The sequence below is a fragment of the Myotis lucifugus genome, unplaced genomic scaffold (assembly GCF_000147115.1).
Source record: "Myotis lucifugus unplaced genomic scaffold, Myoluc2.0 scaffold_72, whole genome shotgun sequence".
NCBI classification, from domain to species: Eukaryota; Metazoa; Chordata; class Mammalia; order Chiroptera; family Vespertilionidae; genus Myotis; species Myotis lucifugus.
In genome coordinates, this window is record NW_005871120.1 from 4,622,892 (window position 1) to 4,641,571 (window position 18,680).

General features: G+C 44.0%; 1 protein-coding gene across 2 annotated transcripts; it reads right to left on the reverse strand.

Moving 5' to 3' along the window:
• Nucleotides 1-2,836: 2,836 nt before the first annotated feature.
• On the reverse strand, nt 2,837-9,358 carry ZNF174 (zinc finger protein 174). 2 transcript variants are annotated; one of them, XM_006090450.3, is made up of 3 exons: nt 8,546-9,358; nt 7,355-7,577; nt 2,837-3,877 (listed from the first exon to the last, which is right to left on the reverse strand). In XM_006090450.3, the coding sequence occupies exons 1-3, from the start codon at nt 8,951-8,953 to the stop codon at nt 3,276-3,278; spliced, it is 1,233 nt and encodes a 410-aa protein (XP_006090512.1). In that variant the 5' UTR covers nt 8,954-9,358; the 3' UTR covers nt 2,837-3,275. The 2 variants fall into 2 exon arrangements, with proteins under 2 accessions (XP_006090512.1, XP_006090513.1); XM_006090451.3 differs by lacking the exon at nt 2,837-3,877 and adding an exon at nt 5,252-6,857.
• Nucleotides 9,359-18,680: the final 9,322 nt, after the last annotated feature.

Here is an 18,680-nt window from a genome sequence, read left to right on the forward strand (position 1 = left end):
TAATCATAATATTCCTTATAAGAGGGAGGCTAGAGGGTCAGAGTCAGAGAAGGTGATGTGATGACAGAGACTGGAGGGATGCACTTTGAAGATGGAGGAAAGGCCCTGGTGGGTTTGGCCCTGCGGACTGAAGGGTCCCAGGTTTGATTCCGGTCAAGGGCACATGCCTGGGTTGCGGGTTGGGTCCCCAGTGGGGGGTGTGCAGGAAGCGGCCGATCGATGATTCTCTCTCATCATTGATGTTTCTTTCTCTCTCTCTCCCTCTCCCTTCCTCTCTGGAATCAATTAAAAATATATTTTTTTAAATGTTAAAAACAAACAAACAAATAAACAAAACAAAAAAGGTGGAGGAAGGGACCACAAGCCAAGGAATACCAGCAGCCACTAGAAGCTGAAAAACACAAGGAAACAAGATTCACCTCTCAGAGCCCCCAGAAGAAACCAGGGCTACTTACACCTTGATTTCAGCTCAACAAAACTGATTTTGGACTTCTGACCTCTGGAACTGAGATGTTTATGCTGTCTTAAGCCACTAAGTTTGTGGTCATCTGTTACAGCACCCATAAGAAATTAATACAGATATAAGTAAGATTAGGAAAGTTAAGAAACAACAGTGAAATTGGCGTGGAAAAAGGAGGTGGGGAAGGTAGGAACAGAATGAGGAACCAAAGAGGCCCTGGCCAGTGAGAGGCAGCAGACAGGAGTGAGGTATGGTCTAGGCCAGCGGTCACCAACCTTTTGGACCTCACAGACCACCAATGGTCCACGGACCACCAGTTGGCGACCATTGCTCCAAAGGTTTCCTTAAACCAGCAGTCACCAACTTTTCGGACCTCACTGACCACCAGTGATCCACGGGCCACCAGTTGGTGACTGCTGGTCTAGGCCTAATAATGAAGATGAACTCTTCTAATATCTAATGTATTTGTTGGGAAGAGGACTGTGGATTAGTCTAAAGGGCCACCAAACATTATGACAAAGGCCACTAGGCTTCCATTAAGTCCACCTCTGATAAAAAGTTTCATCCACTGCATTCAACAGATTGTCACCAGGATCTGATTCAGATAGAAATGGGCCCCGAGGAGTCCCTGGCTCTTCAATTACTGACACCTATTTCTCTATTTCTCCTGGTGGCATATGGGCTAAGTCCAATAGCTAAAATGGTGGTAAAACAGGTTCTTGTCCTTAAAGATCTTTTATCCTGTATGATACAGTTCCCCAACCCTAGCACTATTGACATTTTGGGTCAGATAATTCTGTTGTGGGGGCCATCCTGTGCACTGTCGGATATTTAGCCGTACTCCTGGTCTCTACCCACTAGGGGCCAGGAGCTATCCTTCCTTCCCCAACAATGTTTCCAGACATTGCCAAATCTCCTCTTGGGGGCAAAATGTACTCCCAGCTTGAGCACCACTGGTGTGCAGAGTGGTGCAGGGAGTGACATGCCATTAAGTCTAAGTATGCCTAGAACTTGTCAGAGAAGGATTTGCAGAGCAGGCGACTCTTGTGAAGTGAGAAAGGATGGAAGAGGTGTGAGTGTTGCAGGCTCTAAAGGCAAAGGAAACTATGTGCAAATATCTGGAAGGCAGGAATGCAGGTGTGTGCACTTGACCCTCTGCTGTAGGAAGAATGTAATGGGGAGGGAGGTAATGACAGCACAAGCCGTAGTCCTGAGGTGACTGGCAGTGACTTTAGGATACTGATGCTTTAGGAAGAATGCTACGTACCAGTTTTCTGCTTGAGATAGTGCACCCATGTACCAAAAGTTTTCTCTCAACTGGGGGATCAGCTGGCTTGCCCAGGGTAACTAAAAATTGTATAATAATTGCATTTTAATTTCCATGAGAGAATAAAGGAATGGGATTAGATAATCTCTCAGGCGTAGTTCCAGGACTTTAACGTCTTATATATTTTGTCATTTTCAGAAACTTTATTTTGGCTTAATTACATATATAATTAACCCATTTCAATAATTCTTAGTAAACATACTGAAATAATTCACTTTTAGAACATTTTCATTAGCCCAATTATTCGGTTATTCCTAAAGCTACTGGCAAGTGAGAAAGGAGAGTCGTAAGGATTCCCTGTGACATCTGCTTAGCAGTCTACATCCACTACTTGCTCCTGGTTGTAGCTTTTCCCTATCCCTTGGACAGGATTGCAGCAGCTGTGTAGATTTTCTTTTCCTAAATCAAGGGTGCTTTGATATAAAAAGATCCCTCAATACGTGTGTGTGTGTGGTAAAAGTACTAATTACTGCCCTGGCTGGTTTGGCTCACTGGATAGAGCGTCGGCCTGGGGACTGAGGGGTCCCAGGTTTGATTCCGGTCAAGGGCATGTACCTTGGTTGCAGGCACATCCCCAGTAGGGGGTGTGAAGGAGGCAGCTGGTCGATGCTTCGCTCTCATCGATGTTTCTGACTCTCTGTCCCTCTCCCTTCCTCTCTGTAAAAAATCAATAAAATTATTAAAAAAAAAAAAAAAGTACTAATTACTTAGAAACCCTCGCCGAAACCAGTTTGGCTCAGTGGATAGAGCGTCGTCTTGCGGACTGAAAGGTCCCAGGTTCGATTCCGGTCAAGGGCATGTACCTGGGTTGCGGGCACATCCCCAGTAGATGTGCAGGAGGCAGCTGATCGATGTTTCTAACTCTCTATCTCTGTTCCTTCCTCTCTGTAAAAAATCAATAAAATATATTAAAAAAAAAAAAAAAAAGAAACCCTCTCCTCTCACAAGTATGTTCATATTCTCCCTTCATGTGTCCTTTGTTATAAGCAGCCAGGAATTACAAAAAGAATACGAGGGTATTTATATTCCAATGAACTTTTGCCTTGAAATTCTTGTGTATCACCCATCTTTATTAAAGAAGTGTGTGCATGATAAAGATTGCTTGGTATAACAGCAAATGTATATCTATATATAGAATATACCCTTGAGGATAAATAAAGCAGTGCAGAAGATATAACATGGGACAGGGACACCTGCAGGATCATCCTGATGCTCCTTCAGTAGTTATGCCCTACTCTCCAGCAGAGACCCCAGTTCCCTTTCAACCAAATGCTCAGATCTGCCATTTCTTCACCTATCACTGTGCATGGTCATGTTCCCAACAGCTTCTTCTGGGATCCCTCACCAGTGAAATGTACACTGTCATTCTTCAGGGACCTCTTGCGTTCCTTGTAAGTCCCACAGACAGTCTTTATAATTTATATGCAAGTAAGGGGAAGGAGAAACATGAATACCTTCCTTCTGAACAGAAAGACCAAAGCTCTGCTTTCAGTCCCCATGGTGAAGTCTGTGATGCTGGTGAAGGTTTGAGCTCTGGCGAAAGCTTTTCCCACACTGGCCACACTGGTACGGCTTCTCTCCAGTGTGGATCCGCTGGTGCAGTTTCAGAGTTGATTGCCGCCCAAAGCAGTTGCCACACTCTCCGCAGGTATAGGGTCTCTCCCCTGTGTGGACTCGCTTGTGTCTTTTCAGTTCTGAATTCCATGTGAAGCTTTTCCCACAGTCATCGCATTTGTAAGGTTTCTTCACTGAGTGGGTCGTCTGGTGACTAAGACGTTGCAAACGACTGTTCAGGCTTCTTTTACTTCCTTTGCTTTTCTTCAGCTCTCTCAGTGGATGGTTTTTTAGGGGGCTGCTGATATATTCCAGTTCCCTGTAATGTCTCTGGAAGTGAGTGAATGGCTTTTGAGCATTTGGGGGGCTGACCTGCCTTCGTGACAACCGGGATTCACTCATATTTGCCCCTCTTGGATCAGGACTCTGCAAACGATTCCCTTTGGGTCTGCTGGGTGACACTGCACATGGCTTTGCTCCTTGAGCACCTTCCTGTTGTGGATTCTCCTTGTTCTCACTTTTCATTCTGGGGGCCTCTATAATAGAAAGAATCTGTTTTATATTTTGGGCTTCAAAGAAAGAACCTCAGCAAAAGAGTTATGAAATATACTGTAAGGTTTCTCAATCTGTGGTCCTCTACTGGCAACTTGTATTACACTCATCTGGGGCACTTACCAACCAAGTTTTCCAACCTCCTCCCTCCTTCCTAACTTTAGGAAAGGCTTAGGAAAGGAGAAATAGGGAAAAGCAAACTCAAAGGCCTGAGTATCAACTAAGGAATAAAAAGAAGAAAGAGAGTTGGAATGTCAACTTTGCAAATTCACTCTCTCTTCGTGGACATTGAATGACCACCACTTTCTCTTCAAATAATGGTAAAACCAATGAATGTATAATTTCCTTTCCTTATAAAATTGACAGCATTTGTGTTTGGAACCTGGAATATGGGTTAGATATGCATCCTATTTACAGAAACTACCCAACTTCTAACCAACAGGATTAAGAATCAGGATGGAAATTAGCTGGAATAGCCTGTGGGATAGTCAGAGGATCCAGAGCTGTGTTATCCCATAGAATTCCTGACATGTAGGCAACATGTGTGTGTGTACGTGTGTGCGAGTGCTATTCAATATAGCAGCCACTAGCCAAATGCAGCTACTGAGTACTTGAAATGTAACTACTGTGACTGAGAAACTGGATTTTACACTTTTAATTAATTTAAGTAAGCAGCCCATGCAATTATAATCAATTGCTCTTCAACAAGGTTGACAAGACAATTCAATAGGGAAAGAATAGTCTTTTCAATAAATGGTGCTGGGACAACTGGATTTCCAGATGCAAAAGAAGGAAGTTAGATCCCCACCTATATACAAAAATTAACTAAAAATGGATCAAAGACCTAAATGTAGGAACTAAACCAATCTCTCTTTAAATAAAATATAGATATAAATCCTTATGACTTTGAATTAGGCAATGGTAATTTACATATGTGACCAAAAACACAAGCAGATATAGAAAAAAACAGATAATCTGGACTTAATTAAAATAAAAAACATTTGTGCTTCAAAGAATACTATTAAGAAAGTAAAAAGATCCCTGGCCAGTATGCTTAGTGCTTAGAGCGTCAGCCCAAGCACTGAAGAATCACAGGTTCAACTCCCAGTCAAGGGCACGAACCTGTGTTGTAGGTTCCATCCCCAGCCCTGGTCAGGGCTTGAGTGGGAGGCAACCGACCAAATGTGTTTCTCACACATCAATGTTTCTTTCTCTCTCTCTCTCTCTCTCTCTCTCTCTTTCTCTCTCTCTCTCTCTCTCTCTCTCTCTCTCTCTTTTCTCCCCTTCCATTCTCTCTAAAAATCAATGGAGAAAATGATCCTCAGGTGAGGATTAACAACAAAAAGTAAGAAAGTAAAAAGACAACCCACAGAATAGGAAAAACACTTGCAAACTCTATATAAGGATCTAGTATCCAGAATATGTAAAGAACTCTTTCAACAATAAAAAGACTAACTCAATTTAAAAATGAGCAAAGGATCTGAACAGACATGTCTCCAAAGAATATATAAGTGGCCAATAAACACATGGACAGATGCTCAACATCATTAGTTACTAGGGCAATAACTCAAAACATCTACGAGATACCACTTCCCACCTAATAGGATGGCTGTAATAAAAAAGACAACAGTAACAAATGTTAGCAAGGATGTAAAGAAAGTGGAATCCCCATAGACTGTTGGTGGGAATGTAAAATTGCACAGCCTCTTTAGAAAACAGTCTGGTGTTTCCTCCAAAAGTTAAACATAGTTACCATATCACCCAGTAATTCCACTCCATACCCAAGAGCAATGAAAACATGTCCACTTGTACACAAATATTCACAGTAGCATTATTCATAATACCCCAAAGTGAAAACCCAAATGTCCACCAACTGATAAACAAAATGTCCATTAATATAATATCATTTAGCCTTAAAAGGAATAAAGTACTGATACATGCTACAATATGGATTAACCTTGAAAATATGTTAAGTGAAAAAAGCCAATCATAAAAGAGCACATTTTACATGATGCTGGACAATGAAATGTCCAGAATAGGCAAATCAAGAGACAGAAAGTGGACAGTGGTTGTCAGGGATTAGAGAGGGAGGGGTGGAGAGTGACTGCTAACAGGTATGGGTTTCTTTTTTGAAGTTATGAAAATATTCAGAAATTAGTGGTGATGATTGCACAACTGTGTAATTATACTAAAAACCACTGTAATTATACTAAAATTCACACTTTAAAAGGGTGAATTTTATAGTATGTGAATTATATATCAATAAATAACATCTACACAGTTGCATGTGGCTCATGGCAACTATATTGCACAGTGCAGCTCTGAAGAAAGACACTGTTGGATCTTAGGGATGAGAAGCATGAGAATCTACAAATGCAGGAAGATACTGTACACACAGCCAGTTGCCTTTGCTGAGCCAGGGGAAGGGAGTGTGTGTGGTCCACTTTATTCAGGTCCACAAAGGCCATAGATTATGGGGCAGGACCTCAGCCAGGGTCACACTGATTTTCTATTGGATACCCCAGTTCTTCTCCATTCTTGAATTCTGAGAATAATCAAATCAAAGTGTTTCACTGACTGTAGCAAATCTGAAGGGATCAAGGCTCCAGTTTTCTTGTAACTCTCTAACTTGCTGGCTGTATCCTATATTTACTTCACCAAGACTGGCCAAAGGTCACTGTCATTCAGTTTTAGCAGTCACAGGGCTGTGCGGAGTAGGGCTGAGAGTTATACTGGCATTGTACCAGAGACAGGTAAGGAAGTGGACACAAAAGTTTAAAGCACAGAAAATGTCATAGGAGAAGGAGGCAGAAAATAATATGGAGTGGGCTTTTTCTCTAATGAAAAGAACATTGTGTAGGCCCCTTCTAAATATTAGTATAGGACCATTTTAAGTGATGAAACTCAGCTTGCATGGAAGTTCATCAGTGGTCATACTTGGATCTGTCTGCATTATATAGGAAGCTCTAAAAGGGACAGAAAAGCACTAGAACAGTCCTGTTGTGTACTGCATTGTCAAATAGTCATTAACAGAAAATAAAAACATAGTTCTTATGTGTAGTATCACTGCCATTCTTTTTTTTTTAAATATATATTTTTGTTGATTTCAGAGAGGAAGGGAGAGGGAGAGATAGAAACATCAAAGATGAGAAAGAATCACTGATCAGCTGCCTCCTGCATGCCCCACACTGGGGATCAAGCCCGTAACCCGGGCATGTGCCCTGACTGAAAATCGAACTGTGACCTCCTGGTTCATAGGTTGATGCTCAACCACTGAGCAACACCGGCTGGGCATATCACTACCATTCTAATCAGTGAAATTTTTTCAGGCATAAAGATCTACTATTACATACAACATTTTAAAAAAACATCATCATCTCGTCTATGGCTTTTCAGAACCATGAATGCTTTGATGGAGATGAAGAATGATGAGAGGGAGAGAGGAGGCACAGAGCATTTACCTGTCCCAGCCAATTTGGTGGCTGGCTCCAGAAGGAGTGGGAATTTTTCCCACTGATGGGGGCTAAACTGGTCCTGAAGTCCTGCCTGGAAAGGCTCCTCCAAACAGTTCTCCCTAGGATATCTCCTAGGAGTTTGCAGTTGAAAGTCTGGCAGTTCCTGTTCTCCAAGCTGAGGTCCAGTTCTTTCCAAGAGCACTTTCTGCCCCTGCATACAAACAGCCACCTAGGAACAAGCCCCATGCATTAGAGTGCAGCCAGAGGACTGACTCAGGCAGCTTGACCTCTCACTGCTCTGTAAGGACCCCTGGCCCTGGGAATTCCTGATAATGGACTGGAGGTCAACTTTGATAGAGATCGCTGAAACTCTCAAAGAAAACACAGGGAAGGACATGGGGAATGACCACAATGAGGCTGCTTCAAATCAGCCAATACTTCTTGAGTGGAGAATCCTAAAGCTTGGGCCTTGCTCAAGGCCTGGAATCAAAGTCATTAAAGAGCAGGTGCAGACAACAGGGTCAGTCATGATTCCCACCCTGTGCCCACCTGCCTCCCTACTACTCCTGAAAACAGGCTCTGTAGACAGGCTCTGTAGAATTGGGAAGCAGTGTAGTAAGGGCCATTAAAAACCATCTTTACCTAATAAAGGCTCTAAGAGGACTGCCCCACTCCTGTTCCCTAACTGCTTCCATTCCCCAGAGCACATGATTGTTTGCTTCCTGCTGAGGATCCAGCTTTGGTCTGACTTTGAGGGTGAGGGTTGAAAGGGATACTAGCCAACTGAGCTGTGACTTCCTGATCCAAAGGCAATATGCAAGACACTTGACTGGAACAAGGTTCAATGAAGTTCCTCATAAATCAAATTCCTACCCAACAGGATTACGCTATCTGCTAAGAATCCTGATGGTAGGAAACCTTCAAAAGGAACGGAGGGGAGATCTGTCAGCAAAGACTCAATAACCTTGCTTGATCCTCCACTTTGTCATGGAAGCGCCCATGGGTGGGTTTTCTGAAAACCTGGTACATCTGGGGGTAGGGGAAATGTTCCCAAAATAGAGGCCAGAAAACATGTTTGAAGCCATCTGGTCCATTTCTGGGCTCTGAGTAGGGAGGGCCCAGAAACCAAAGACTTTTCTTCCAGATGGGGAAGAAAAAAGAAAAATCCTAGGGACCATCAAAGAAGACCCTCCTTACCCACTGCTTTGGTCTCTTGGCTGCTCTGTGAAAATCTTCCACCAGAGTCACCATCTCCTTGCTGCTCATTGGACATCGATGCCTGACCCGAGCCTGGATCTCGGGGGGCAGGATGTTCAGGAACTGCTCCAGCACCAGCAGCTCCAGAATCTGCTCTTTGGTGTGCAGCTCGGGCTGCAGCCACTGCCGGCAGAGCTGCCGGAGCCGGGAGAGTGCCTCTTGGGGTCCAGACACCTCTTGATAACAAAACCGTCTAAAGCTCTGGCGGGAGGCCTCAGGGTTGGGGCAGTCCTTTTGCAGAGCCGCCCCCCGCTTCTCTTCTAGCTTTGCTATGATGTGCCTCTCTTGCTTGGAAGAAGCCTGAATGTGGGACTGAGAGCTCAGCGTTATCTCCATCTTAGCTGCCATTTTGGGGCTCAGGAGACAGCTTTTTTTTTCTTCTCCTCGCAAACAGCTCAAGCCTGAGGGATCATAGCCCTGGAGAAGTCGTTCTAAACGCTAGAAACGAAGTTCTCCTGAAGGTGTCGAGGACAGGATGCAGACAGGCCCTTCTCATTCACTGGCCTTGACTCCAGACTCCTGAAGGCAACACAGTCCCTGGGAGTGGAGGGCGTCTGTCTTTCCGATAGTTTCTAGAACTATCTTGTGAAGGAGAAAAGTCATAAAATCCTCAGAGAAAACTGTGGGGGAAATACTGCTTTTATTTCACCGATGAGCGCACGAAGTCTCAGAAGAAACGCGCAGCATGATCCGGGAAAAGTTCAAGCTGTCAGACACCGGCACCGGCTGTCCCGAATTCTGGTTAGGAGACTTCCAGCAGCTCACCCGGCGCCACGGGGTGATCCCAGGAGGCCGCGTGCGCCGGGGGCGGGAGTCAGCGAAGGCCTCCTACTTGCGAGCAGAGGCGTCGGAGACCCGGGGGTGGCTCGTTCCAGAGGCTCCGAAGGCCCAGCCGCTCCGGCCTCCGAAAAAGCCCGGCTCGGGCTCCGCGCCCCAGCTGGCCCCGGGCTTGACGAAGCTCCCGCACACCGGGCGCGGCTCAACTTCGCGGCCGCGTACAAGCCCGGGATGGCCCCTGGGAAGGCAGCGTCGCCGACTGGCTGTACCCCGCGCCCACCGGCAGCGGACTCACCTCACGGAGTATCAGGAAACCAACATCCGGGAGCCAGGGCTGGGGGCGGGGCAGAACCTCTCGCCGCAGACACGCCCACTTACTGCGGAGGAACTACGCCACGGGAGAGCCGCCTTCTTCGCAGAGGGATTGGATCTTCGAGGGCAGGCTCTCCTGTCTATTGGCTGGGATATCTGTCGACGCTGACCAGAAACGGCGTCCAGCCATCGTAGTGCACCCTGGGAGTTGTAGTCCGGTGGCACGGCCCACGAGGCCCACGAGCGTTCGCCCAGGGCAGTTAAACGCCCGCGCTTGAGACCTGACTTCTGGCCTGGCGGCTTTGAAGAGGTGAGAGTGCGTGCGTCAGGTGAGTGCTCTGCTTGCTTCTGGGCAGGGGCAGGGGGCCGGGGGAAGCGCCCGCAACTGGGCACCATGTCGGCCTGGGTGCCTTTTGCCTCCCAAGTCGTTTCAGGGCGGTCGAGCCAGGCCCGGGCACCTCTCGCATGCTCCGCGGTCACCTTCCTACGTCCCGGTGCCCTCGGTCCACCTGAGCGGGCCAGGCCGGGTTCCGACCTCTGCCCGTGACCATGATCTCCGTCTCACTGCAGCGCGAACCTGCGGATGTTTCCTGCACCACTTGAGCCACAGTACAGACCCTCTTTAGCATCAAATGCTCCAGGAGTACTTAGTGCATCCTTGACAAGTGAAAGGGAATCGGCCCGGTTCCCATTCTCATCCTACTTTCTGCCGAGTGGATCATCGCCAGAGGGAAACACGTTTTTGAGAGACCAGGATTTTAAAATTAATATGAATGATGTCAGCAGTCGAGAGGAGTGCCGGCTCCGCTTTCTGCATGAAACTAGAATAGCATTTGTTAAGTTATTCTTCCAGATAAAGTGCGGATGTACGAAAATGTGTTAGACAAGGAGGGGGGGGGGCCGGGGGGGAGATGGCTACAGGTTCTAGTCCCGGCCTTGCTGCTGAGGAGATATGATACTCCTTTTTTTTGTTAAAAAGGACTGTTAACAGGAATGCTTTTGATTCCTCTATCTCTAGCCCCTCCTGCCATATTAAAATGGAAAGAGAATATAAATGAAGGCAGTTCAAGTTCTTTGGCAGAAAGGCAACCTGAATCCCTCCCCCACACACACGTTTTTTAAGTCTTTATTGTTGAAAGTACTACATACCCCCCTTCCCCACCCCCATTGACCTCTTCTAACCCGCCCAAGGCCTTCACTACCCTATTGTCTGTGTCCATGGGTTATACATGTATGCATATAAGTTCTTTGGTTGATCTCTTTCTATTTCCCCCCGCCCCCCATTCCCTCTGAGATTCCAGTTTGTTCCGTGCTTCTATGTCTGTTTTGTTCATCACCTTATTTTGTTCATTAGATTCCATATGAGTGAGATCATGTGATACTTACCTTTCTCTGACTGGCTTATTTCGCTTAGCATAATTCTCTCCAGGTCCCTCCATGCTGTTGGAAATGGTAAGAGTTCTTTCCTTTTTACAGTAGTATTCCATTGTGTAAATGTACTACAACTTTTTTATTCACACATCTGCTGATGGGCACTTGGGCTGTTTCCAAATCTTAGCTATTGTAAATTGTGCTGCTATGAACATAGGGGTGCATATATCCTTTCTGATTGGTGTTTCTGATTTCTTAGGATATATTCCTAGAAGTGGGATCACGGGGTCAAATGAGAGTTCCATTTTTAATTTTTTGAGGAAACACAATACTGTTTTCCATAATGGCTGCACTAGTATGCATGCACACTAGCAGTGTGCTAGGGTTCTCTTTTCTCCACATCCTCACCAACACTTGTATTTTGTTGATGATAGCCATTCTGACAGGTGTGAGGTGATATCTCATTGTCTTTAAATTTGCATCTCTCAGATGATTAGTGACTTTGAGCATTTTTTCATATGTCTCTTGGCTTTCTGTATGTCCACTTTGGAGAAGTCTCTATTTAGGTCCTTTACCCATTTTTTTTAAATTATTTATTGCTTAAAGTATTACAAAGAGTATTATATATGTCTCCCTTTTTTCCCCGCCCTTGACAATCCCCTGGCTTCCCCTACCCGCCAGTGTCTTATGTCCATTGGTTATGCTTATATGCACGCATACAAGTCCTTCGGTTGATCTCTTACCCCGCCCCCCGTCCTGCCCCCCAACCCTCCCGGCCTTCCCACTGTAGTTTGACAGTCTGTTCGAGGCAGCTCTGCCTCTGTATCTATTTTTGTTCATAAGTTTATAATGGTCTTTATTATCCATAAATGAGTGAGATCATGTGGTATTTTTCTTTCATTGACTGGCTTATTTCACTTAGCATAATGCTCTCCAGTTCCATCCATGCTGTTGCAAATGGTAAGAATTCCTTCTTTTTTACAGCAGCATAGTATTCCATCGTGTAGATGTACCACAGTTTTCTAATCCACTCATCTACTGATGGGCACTTAGGCTGTTTCCAGATCTTAGCTATGGTGAATTGTGCTGCTAAAAACATAGGGGTGCATATATCCTTTCTGATTGGTGTTTCTGTTTTCTTGGGATATATTCCTAGAAGTGGGATCACGGGGTCAAATGGGAGTTCCATTTTTAGTTTTTTGAGGAAACTCCATACTGTCTTCCATAGTGGCTGCACCAGTCTGCATTCCCACCAGCAGTGCATGAGTGTTCCTTTTTCTCCACATCCTCTCCAGCACTTGTCGTTTGTGGATTTGTTGATGATAGCCATTCTGACAGGTGTGAGATGGTACCTCATTGTTGTTTTGATTTGCATCTCTCGGATGATTAGTGACTTTGAGCATGTTTTCATATGTCTCTTGGCTTTCTGAATGTCATCTTTTGAAAGGTGTCTATTTAGGTCCTTTGCCCATTTTTTGATTGGATTGTTTATCTTTTGTTAAGGTGTATGAGTTCCCTATAAATGTTGGAGATTAAACCCTTATCAGTGATAACAATGGCAAATATGTTCTCTCATGCAGTGGGCTTTCTTGTTTTGTTGATGGTTTCTTTTGCTGTGCAGAAGCTTTTTATTTTGAAGTAGTCCCATTTGTTTATTTTCTCTTTAGTTTCCAATGCCCTAGGAGCTGTATCAGTGAAGAAATTGCTTCGGCATATGTCTGAGATTTTGTTGCCTTTGGATTCTTCTAGTATTTTTATGGTTTCCCGTCGTACATTTAAGTCCTTTATCCATTTTGAGTTTATTTTGGTGTATGGTGTAAGTTGGTGGTCTAGTTTCATTTTTTTTGCATGTATCTGTCCAATTTTCCCAACACCATTTATTGAAGAGACTATCTTGACTCCATTGTATGCTCTTGCTTCCTTTGTCAAATATTAATTGAACATAATGGCTTGGGTTGATTTCTGGGTTCTCCGTTCTGTTCCATTGATCTATATGCCTGTTCTTGTGCCAGTACCAGGCTGTTTTGATTACAGTGGCTTTGTAGTATAACTTGATATCTGGTATTGTGATTCCTCCATCTTTGTTCTTCTTTCTCAAGATTGCTGCGGCTATTAGGCTCCTTTTTAGTTCCATATAAACTTTTGGAGTTTTTGTTCTAGATCTGTGAAATATGCTGTTGGTATTTAAATAGGGATTGAATTGAATCTATAGATTGCTTTGGGTAGTATGGGCATTTTAATGATATTGATTCTACCAATCCATGAACACAGTATATTCTTCCACTTGTTTGTGTCTTCCTCTATCTCTTTTTTCAACGTCCTGTAGTTTTCCTAGTACAGGTCTTTTACCTCCTTGGTTAAGTATATACCTAAGTTTCTTAATTTTTTTTGTTGCAATGGTAAATGGTTTTTTTTTTTTTTTTTTTTTTTTTTTTTTAGTTTCTCTTTCTGAGAGTTCATTATTGGTGTAAAAAAAATGCCATAGATTTCTGGGTGTTAATTTTGTATTCTGCTATGTTGCTGAATTTATTTATTAAATCTAGTAGTTTTTTGAGAGATTGTTTGGAGGTTCTAGCAGGGGAGTGTAGCTTCTCGTATACTCTTGACCAAAGACAGGTCCTGTCCTCTAGGGCGAAGGTCATCCTCTTCTCACCTAGCAAGTCTTTTTCGACTGAGCATGCAGCTTCGGGAGCTACACACATGTATTGGTGAGGGAGAAGGGGGACACCTGCCTAGTCAGCCAGATCAGCCAAATCAACCCTGGGGATTAATGGGGTGACAGATATTTTAGCCAGATTGCCCTCACATCCAAATCTAGGAGTTTTTTTAAATATATTTTTATTGATCTCAAAGAGGAAGGGAGAGGGAGAGGGAGATAGAAACATCAATGATGAGAGAATCACTGATCAGGTGCCTCTTGCATGCCCCCCACTAGGGATTGAGCCCACAACCTGGGCATGTGCCCTGACTGGGAATCGAACCCAAGACCCTTCAGTCCACAGGCTGATTCTCTATCTACTGAGCCAAACCAGCTAGGGCAAATCTAGTAGTTTTTTGATGGAGTCTTTAGGGTTATCTGCATTTAATGACAGTTTTACTTCCTCCTTTCCAATTTGGATGCCTTTTATTTCTTTCTTCTTATCTGATTGCTATGGTTAGGACTTCCAGTACTATGTTGAACAACAGTGGCTGATCATGTGATTTTTGTCTTGCAATCTGTTTATGTGATGTATCACATTTATTGGCTTGCAAATATTGTACCAGCCTTTCATCCCTGGAATAAATCCCACTTGGTCATGGTGTATGATCTTTTTAATGTATTGCTGGATCCGATTCGCCAATATTTTGTTGAGGATTTTAGCATCTATGTTCATAAGGGATATAGTTTCTTTATCTGGTTTTGGAAATAGGGTAATGCTGGCCTCATAAAAAGAGCTTGGAAGTATTCCTTCCTCTTGAATTTTTTGGAATACTTTGAGGAGGTTAGGTGTTAGTTCTTCTTTGACTGTTTGGTAAAACTTCCCTGTGAAGCCTTTCAGACCAGGGCTTTTGTTGCTGGAAGTTTTTAAATTACTGCTTCAATTTCATCAGTAGTTATGGGTCTACTCAGGTGGGGTTTTTTTTATTCTTCTTGGTTGAGTTTTGGAAAATTGTATTTTTCTAGGAATATATCCATTTTGTCCAGATTGTCCAGTTTGTTGGGATGTAGTCGTTCATAGGTTTTTTTTTTTTATGATCCTTTGTATTTCTCTGGGATCATTTATTACTTCACTTCTTTTGTTTCTGATTTTGTTTATTTGTGTCCTCTTTGTTTCTTTTTTTTTTTTTTTAATATATTTTATTGATTTTTCACAGAGAGGAAGGGAGAGAGATAGAGAGTCAGAAACATCGATGAGAGAGACATCGACCAGCTGCCTCCTGCACACCTCCCACTGGGGATGCGCCCGCAACCCAGGTACATGCCCTTGACCGGAATCGAACCTGGGACCCCTCAGTCCGCAGGCCGACGCTCTATCCACTGAGCCAAACCGGTTTTTGCCCTCTTTGTTTCTTGATGAGTCTGGATAGAGTTTCATCAATCTTGTTTATCTTTTCAAAGAACCAGCTCTTGGTTTTTTTTATTTATTTATTTATTTATTTATTTATTGTCTCTATGTCATTTATTTCTGCTCTGATCTTTATTATTTCCTTCCTTCTACTTACTCTGGAGTTTTCTTGTTCTCTAATTCTTTAAATTGTAGAGTTAGATAACTTATTAAACTTTTTTCTTGTTTTTTGAGGTAGGCCTAGTGGTATGAATTTCCCTCAGGACTGCTTTCAGGATGTTTTTAATTCTTTGATCTCTTTGGTAACCCATTTATTAATAGCATGCTATTTAGCCTCCATGTGTTTGAATATTTTTGAGTGTTTTTATTGTAGTTGATTTCTAGGTTCATTGTGATCTGAGAACATGCTTGATATGTCTTCTTGAACTTGTAGAGACTTAGTTTGTATCCTAACATGCGGTGTGTCTTTGAAAATGTCCATGTGCACTTGAGAAGAATGTATATTCTGTAGCTTTGGGGTGATTATTCTGAAAATGTCAATTAATGCCATCTGATCAAGTGTGTTGTTTAGGATCACTGTTTCCTTGTTGATTTTTTGTCTAGAAGATCTATTCAGTGATGTCAGTGGGGTGTTAGAGTCCCTTACTATGATTGTATTGCTATCAATCCCTCCCTTAAAATCCTCCAAAAGTTTTTTTTTTTAAATATATTTGGATGCTCCTGTATTGGGTGCATATATGTTTACCAGAGTTATATCCTCTTGTTGTATCGATTCTTTTAATATTATGCAGTGGCCTTCATTATCTCTTATTATGGCCTTCACTTTGAATTCTATTTTGTCAGATATGAGTATTGCTACCCCAGCTTTTTTTTTTTTTTTTTTCATTTCCATTTGCCTGAAATTTTTTTTCCATCCCTTCACTTTCAGTTTGTGTGAGTCCTTTGTGCTGAGGTGGGTCTCTTGTAGACAGCATATATATGGGTCATGTTTTCTTATCCTTTCAGCTACCCAATGTCTTTTGATTGGAGCATTTAAGCCATTTACATTTAAGGTTATTATTGACAGGCACTTATTTATTGCCATTCTTATTCTTTGCCTGCTCCGCCTCTGCTTGCCTTTGCATGCCTTTAATCTTAGTTACTCAAAGGTCTGTTTCTGAAAGGGCTTTAGGTGGGGGAGGTGCTGCTGAGGAGGAGGTACAGCAAGGAAGGGATATGGTGGGTGTTTCCCTGTCCCAGAGCTACTCCTCCGTGAGTGGCCCATAATATTACTCTGCCATTGGCTGGACAGAGATCCTTCTATGAAGACCAACAGGGTTGGCTGGAAACCTGGAGTTTTTACCACTTCTCCTACTCAGGGAAAGTACCAGTCTGTTTCCCAGGATAGTAGGGCAGATGGCCCTCGCCCAATCCAGTCACTGAGGGGTCCTTGAAACTGTTCAAACTTGTAAGCTTGGCCTCTGCTTTTATTTCCTCTGAAAAGCTCAAAATGCAGGGTGTGGCATGCAGGGCTCCTGAGGATGGGGCAGGGTGTATAACCTAGGGCAGGGGTTCTTTTCCTGCCCTGCAGCTAGGAGGAGCAGCTAACTCCTCTCAGAAGAAAATGGCTGTTTCAGTTTGGGTGCCTACAACCAAATGCTCTTGGCTGTTGTTTTTCCAAGTCTCCCCGTAATGCTTCCCACCTCAATCTTTCCTTAGGCACCTCAAGTCTGCACCTCCCTCCCTGCACCAAAGCCTCGGGTGACTAGCTGCAGATGAGAACTCCTATGCTCTGGGTTAAAAAAAAGAATGAAATTGTGGATTTCTCTCTGACTGGCTCTGGTCTGCTGGCTCCAGGCTCTGCTGTGGCCAGCAGCCCTGCCGCCTTTCATGGCTGAATGTTACAGAGGCTACGGGTCTACACTCTGATGCTGCAAGCTGTGGAGACGAGCCTGGGTTCCTGGCCTCTATCTTCTGAGGGAACAGACCCTCCTATAACCAGGACATGCCTCCTCTCTCTCAGCCCCTGCTGGCCTGCCACCCCTGGAAGCTGGGTCATCCCCTCTCACAACCTCACCTTTCCTACTGGTCTGCAGGCGTTTTCTGTCCCTCCTTGATATGTCTCCTCAGCTGGACCTCAGTTGGTAATTCGTGTTAGAAAGAAGGCGAGCCCCAAAACCAGGGGTCCTAGTAGAACACAAAGGATACTTGGGAGCCAGACAAGGCAAATATCTTTACTTCTGCAGAAGGGTGGGCAACCAACACAGGATTTGGTAATCATGCACACTGAGCGGGCAGTCCACTCGGGGGTTTTATCTCTGAAGCATGCCATCTTTCCCTCACTTTTGATTGGTCAGAGTTTAGGCTCACATTCTTGCACAATTGGCTAATTTAAAGGAAAAAGGGAGGGGTTGACCTTTGCAGTTTCGAAATGGCAGTTGTCAAGTCACGCAAACCAAAATGGTGGTTGCCTAAACTCCCTTCTATGACAGAAAAGATTACTTTGGCTATCAGAAGTGGGGAAGGAATGCTGGGTGGGGAAGGGGGGAGCAACATACAGCAAACCAGAACAGTCATCTATCATACACATTGTGTGTGTGGTGGTGGTGGTGGTGATAGGGAGGAGGGTATCACAGTGATAAAGAGGTTAATCCAGAGGCACTCACATAGTACTCTCTCCTTAAGAGAAAGTGACAATTGGAAAGGTGGGTCCAGGCTTCTTGAGGGTGGGGAAGGGCAGGGACAAGACCCAGACAGAGTGGACAGCTGGACTACACTGTGAGGAGTTGGAAGAATTCATTAAAAGAGAGAAATCTGGCTGGGAGAAAACTATGTTTTTTTCATATCTCTAATGCTTTGGGTCCTTGACTTAGATTGTGAAGGGAGTAAAGATAAAGGATAGAAATAAATCACAAGAAGCAGAGGGAAAGAATACAGGACAGTTTAATGCTGTATTTTTGCATTCTCCCTTCAAAGTTGAGCCATTTCCTTTTTTTTAAAAAAAACAACACACTTGTTTTATTGATTTTTAGAGAGAGGGAGAGAGAAACATCGATTTGTTATTCCACTTATTTATACATTTATTGGTTGATTCTTATATGTCCCCTGACAGGGGATGGAACTTGCAGTCTTGGTGTATTGGGACGATGCTCTAACCAAGTGAGCTATCTGGCCAGGGAGGCCCTTTTAAACTATGATTCTGCACATCTATGTCACTCTCACATCTCTGATTCCTTTCATTGGTATCTGAAAGGGCAGAGCAGGACTGACTCCATTTTGTCCTGTGTCCTCCATCTTGTGTACCTATGTCCCTGACATGACCCCTTCTCCAAGAAAAACCACAGAATGTGTCAGTTACCCAGCTCACCCTTAAATCAGCCAATGGGAATGCAAGGGGAACTAACCTAAGGCCAAAAGTATGCTGACCGCATCCTGTCTTTGTGTAACCGGACCCTAGCCCATCCTGTCTTTGTGTCACTGGACCCTAGCCCTCACCCAACCAATCGGAATCAGCCAACTCAGTGGCCTGAGCATCATCCCACCACCCGACCCCAAGCCCTATAAAATTGCTGTGCTTCTGGAACTCGGGG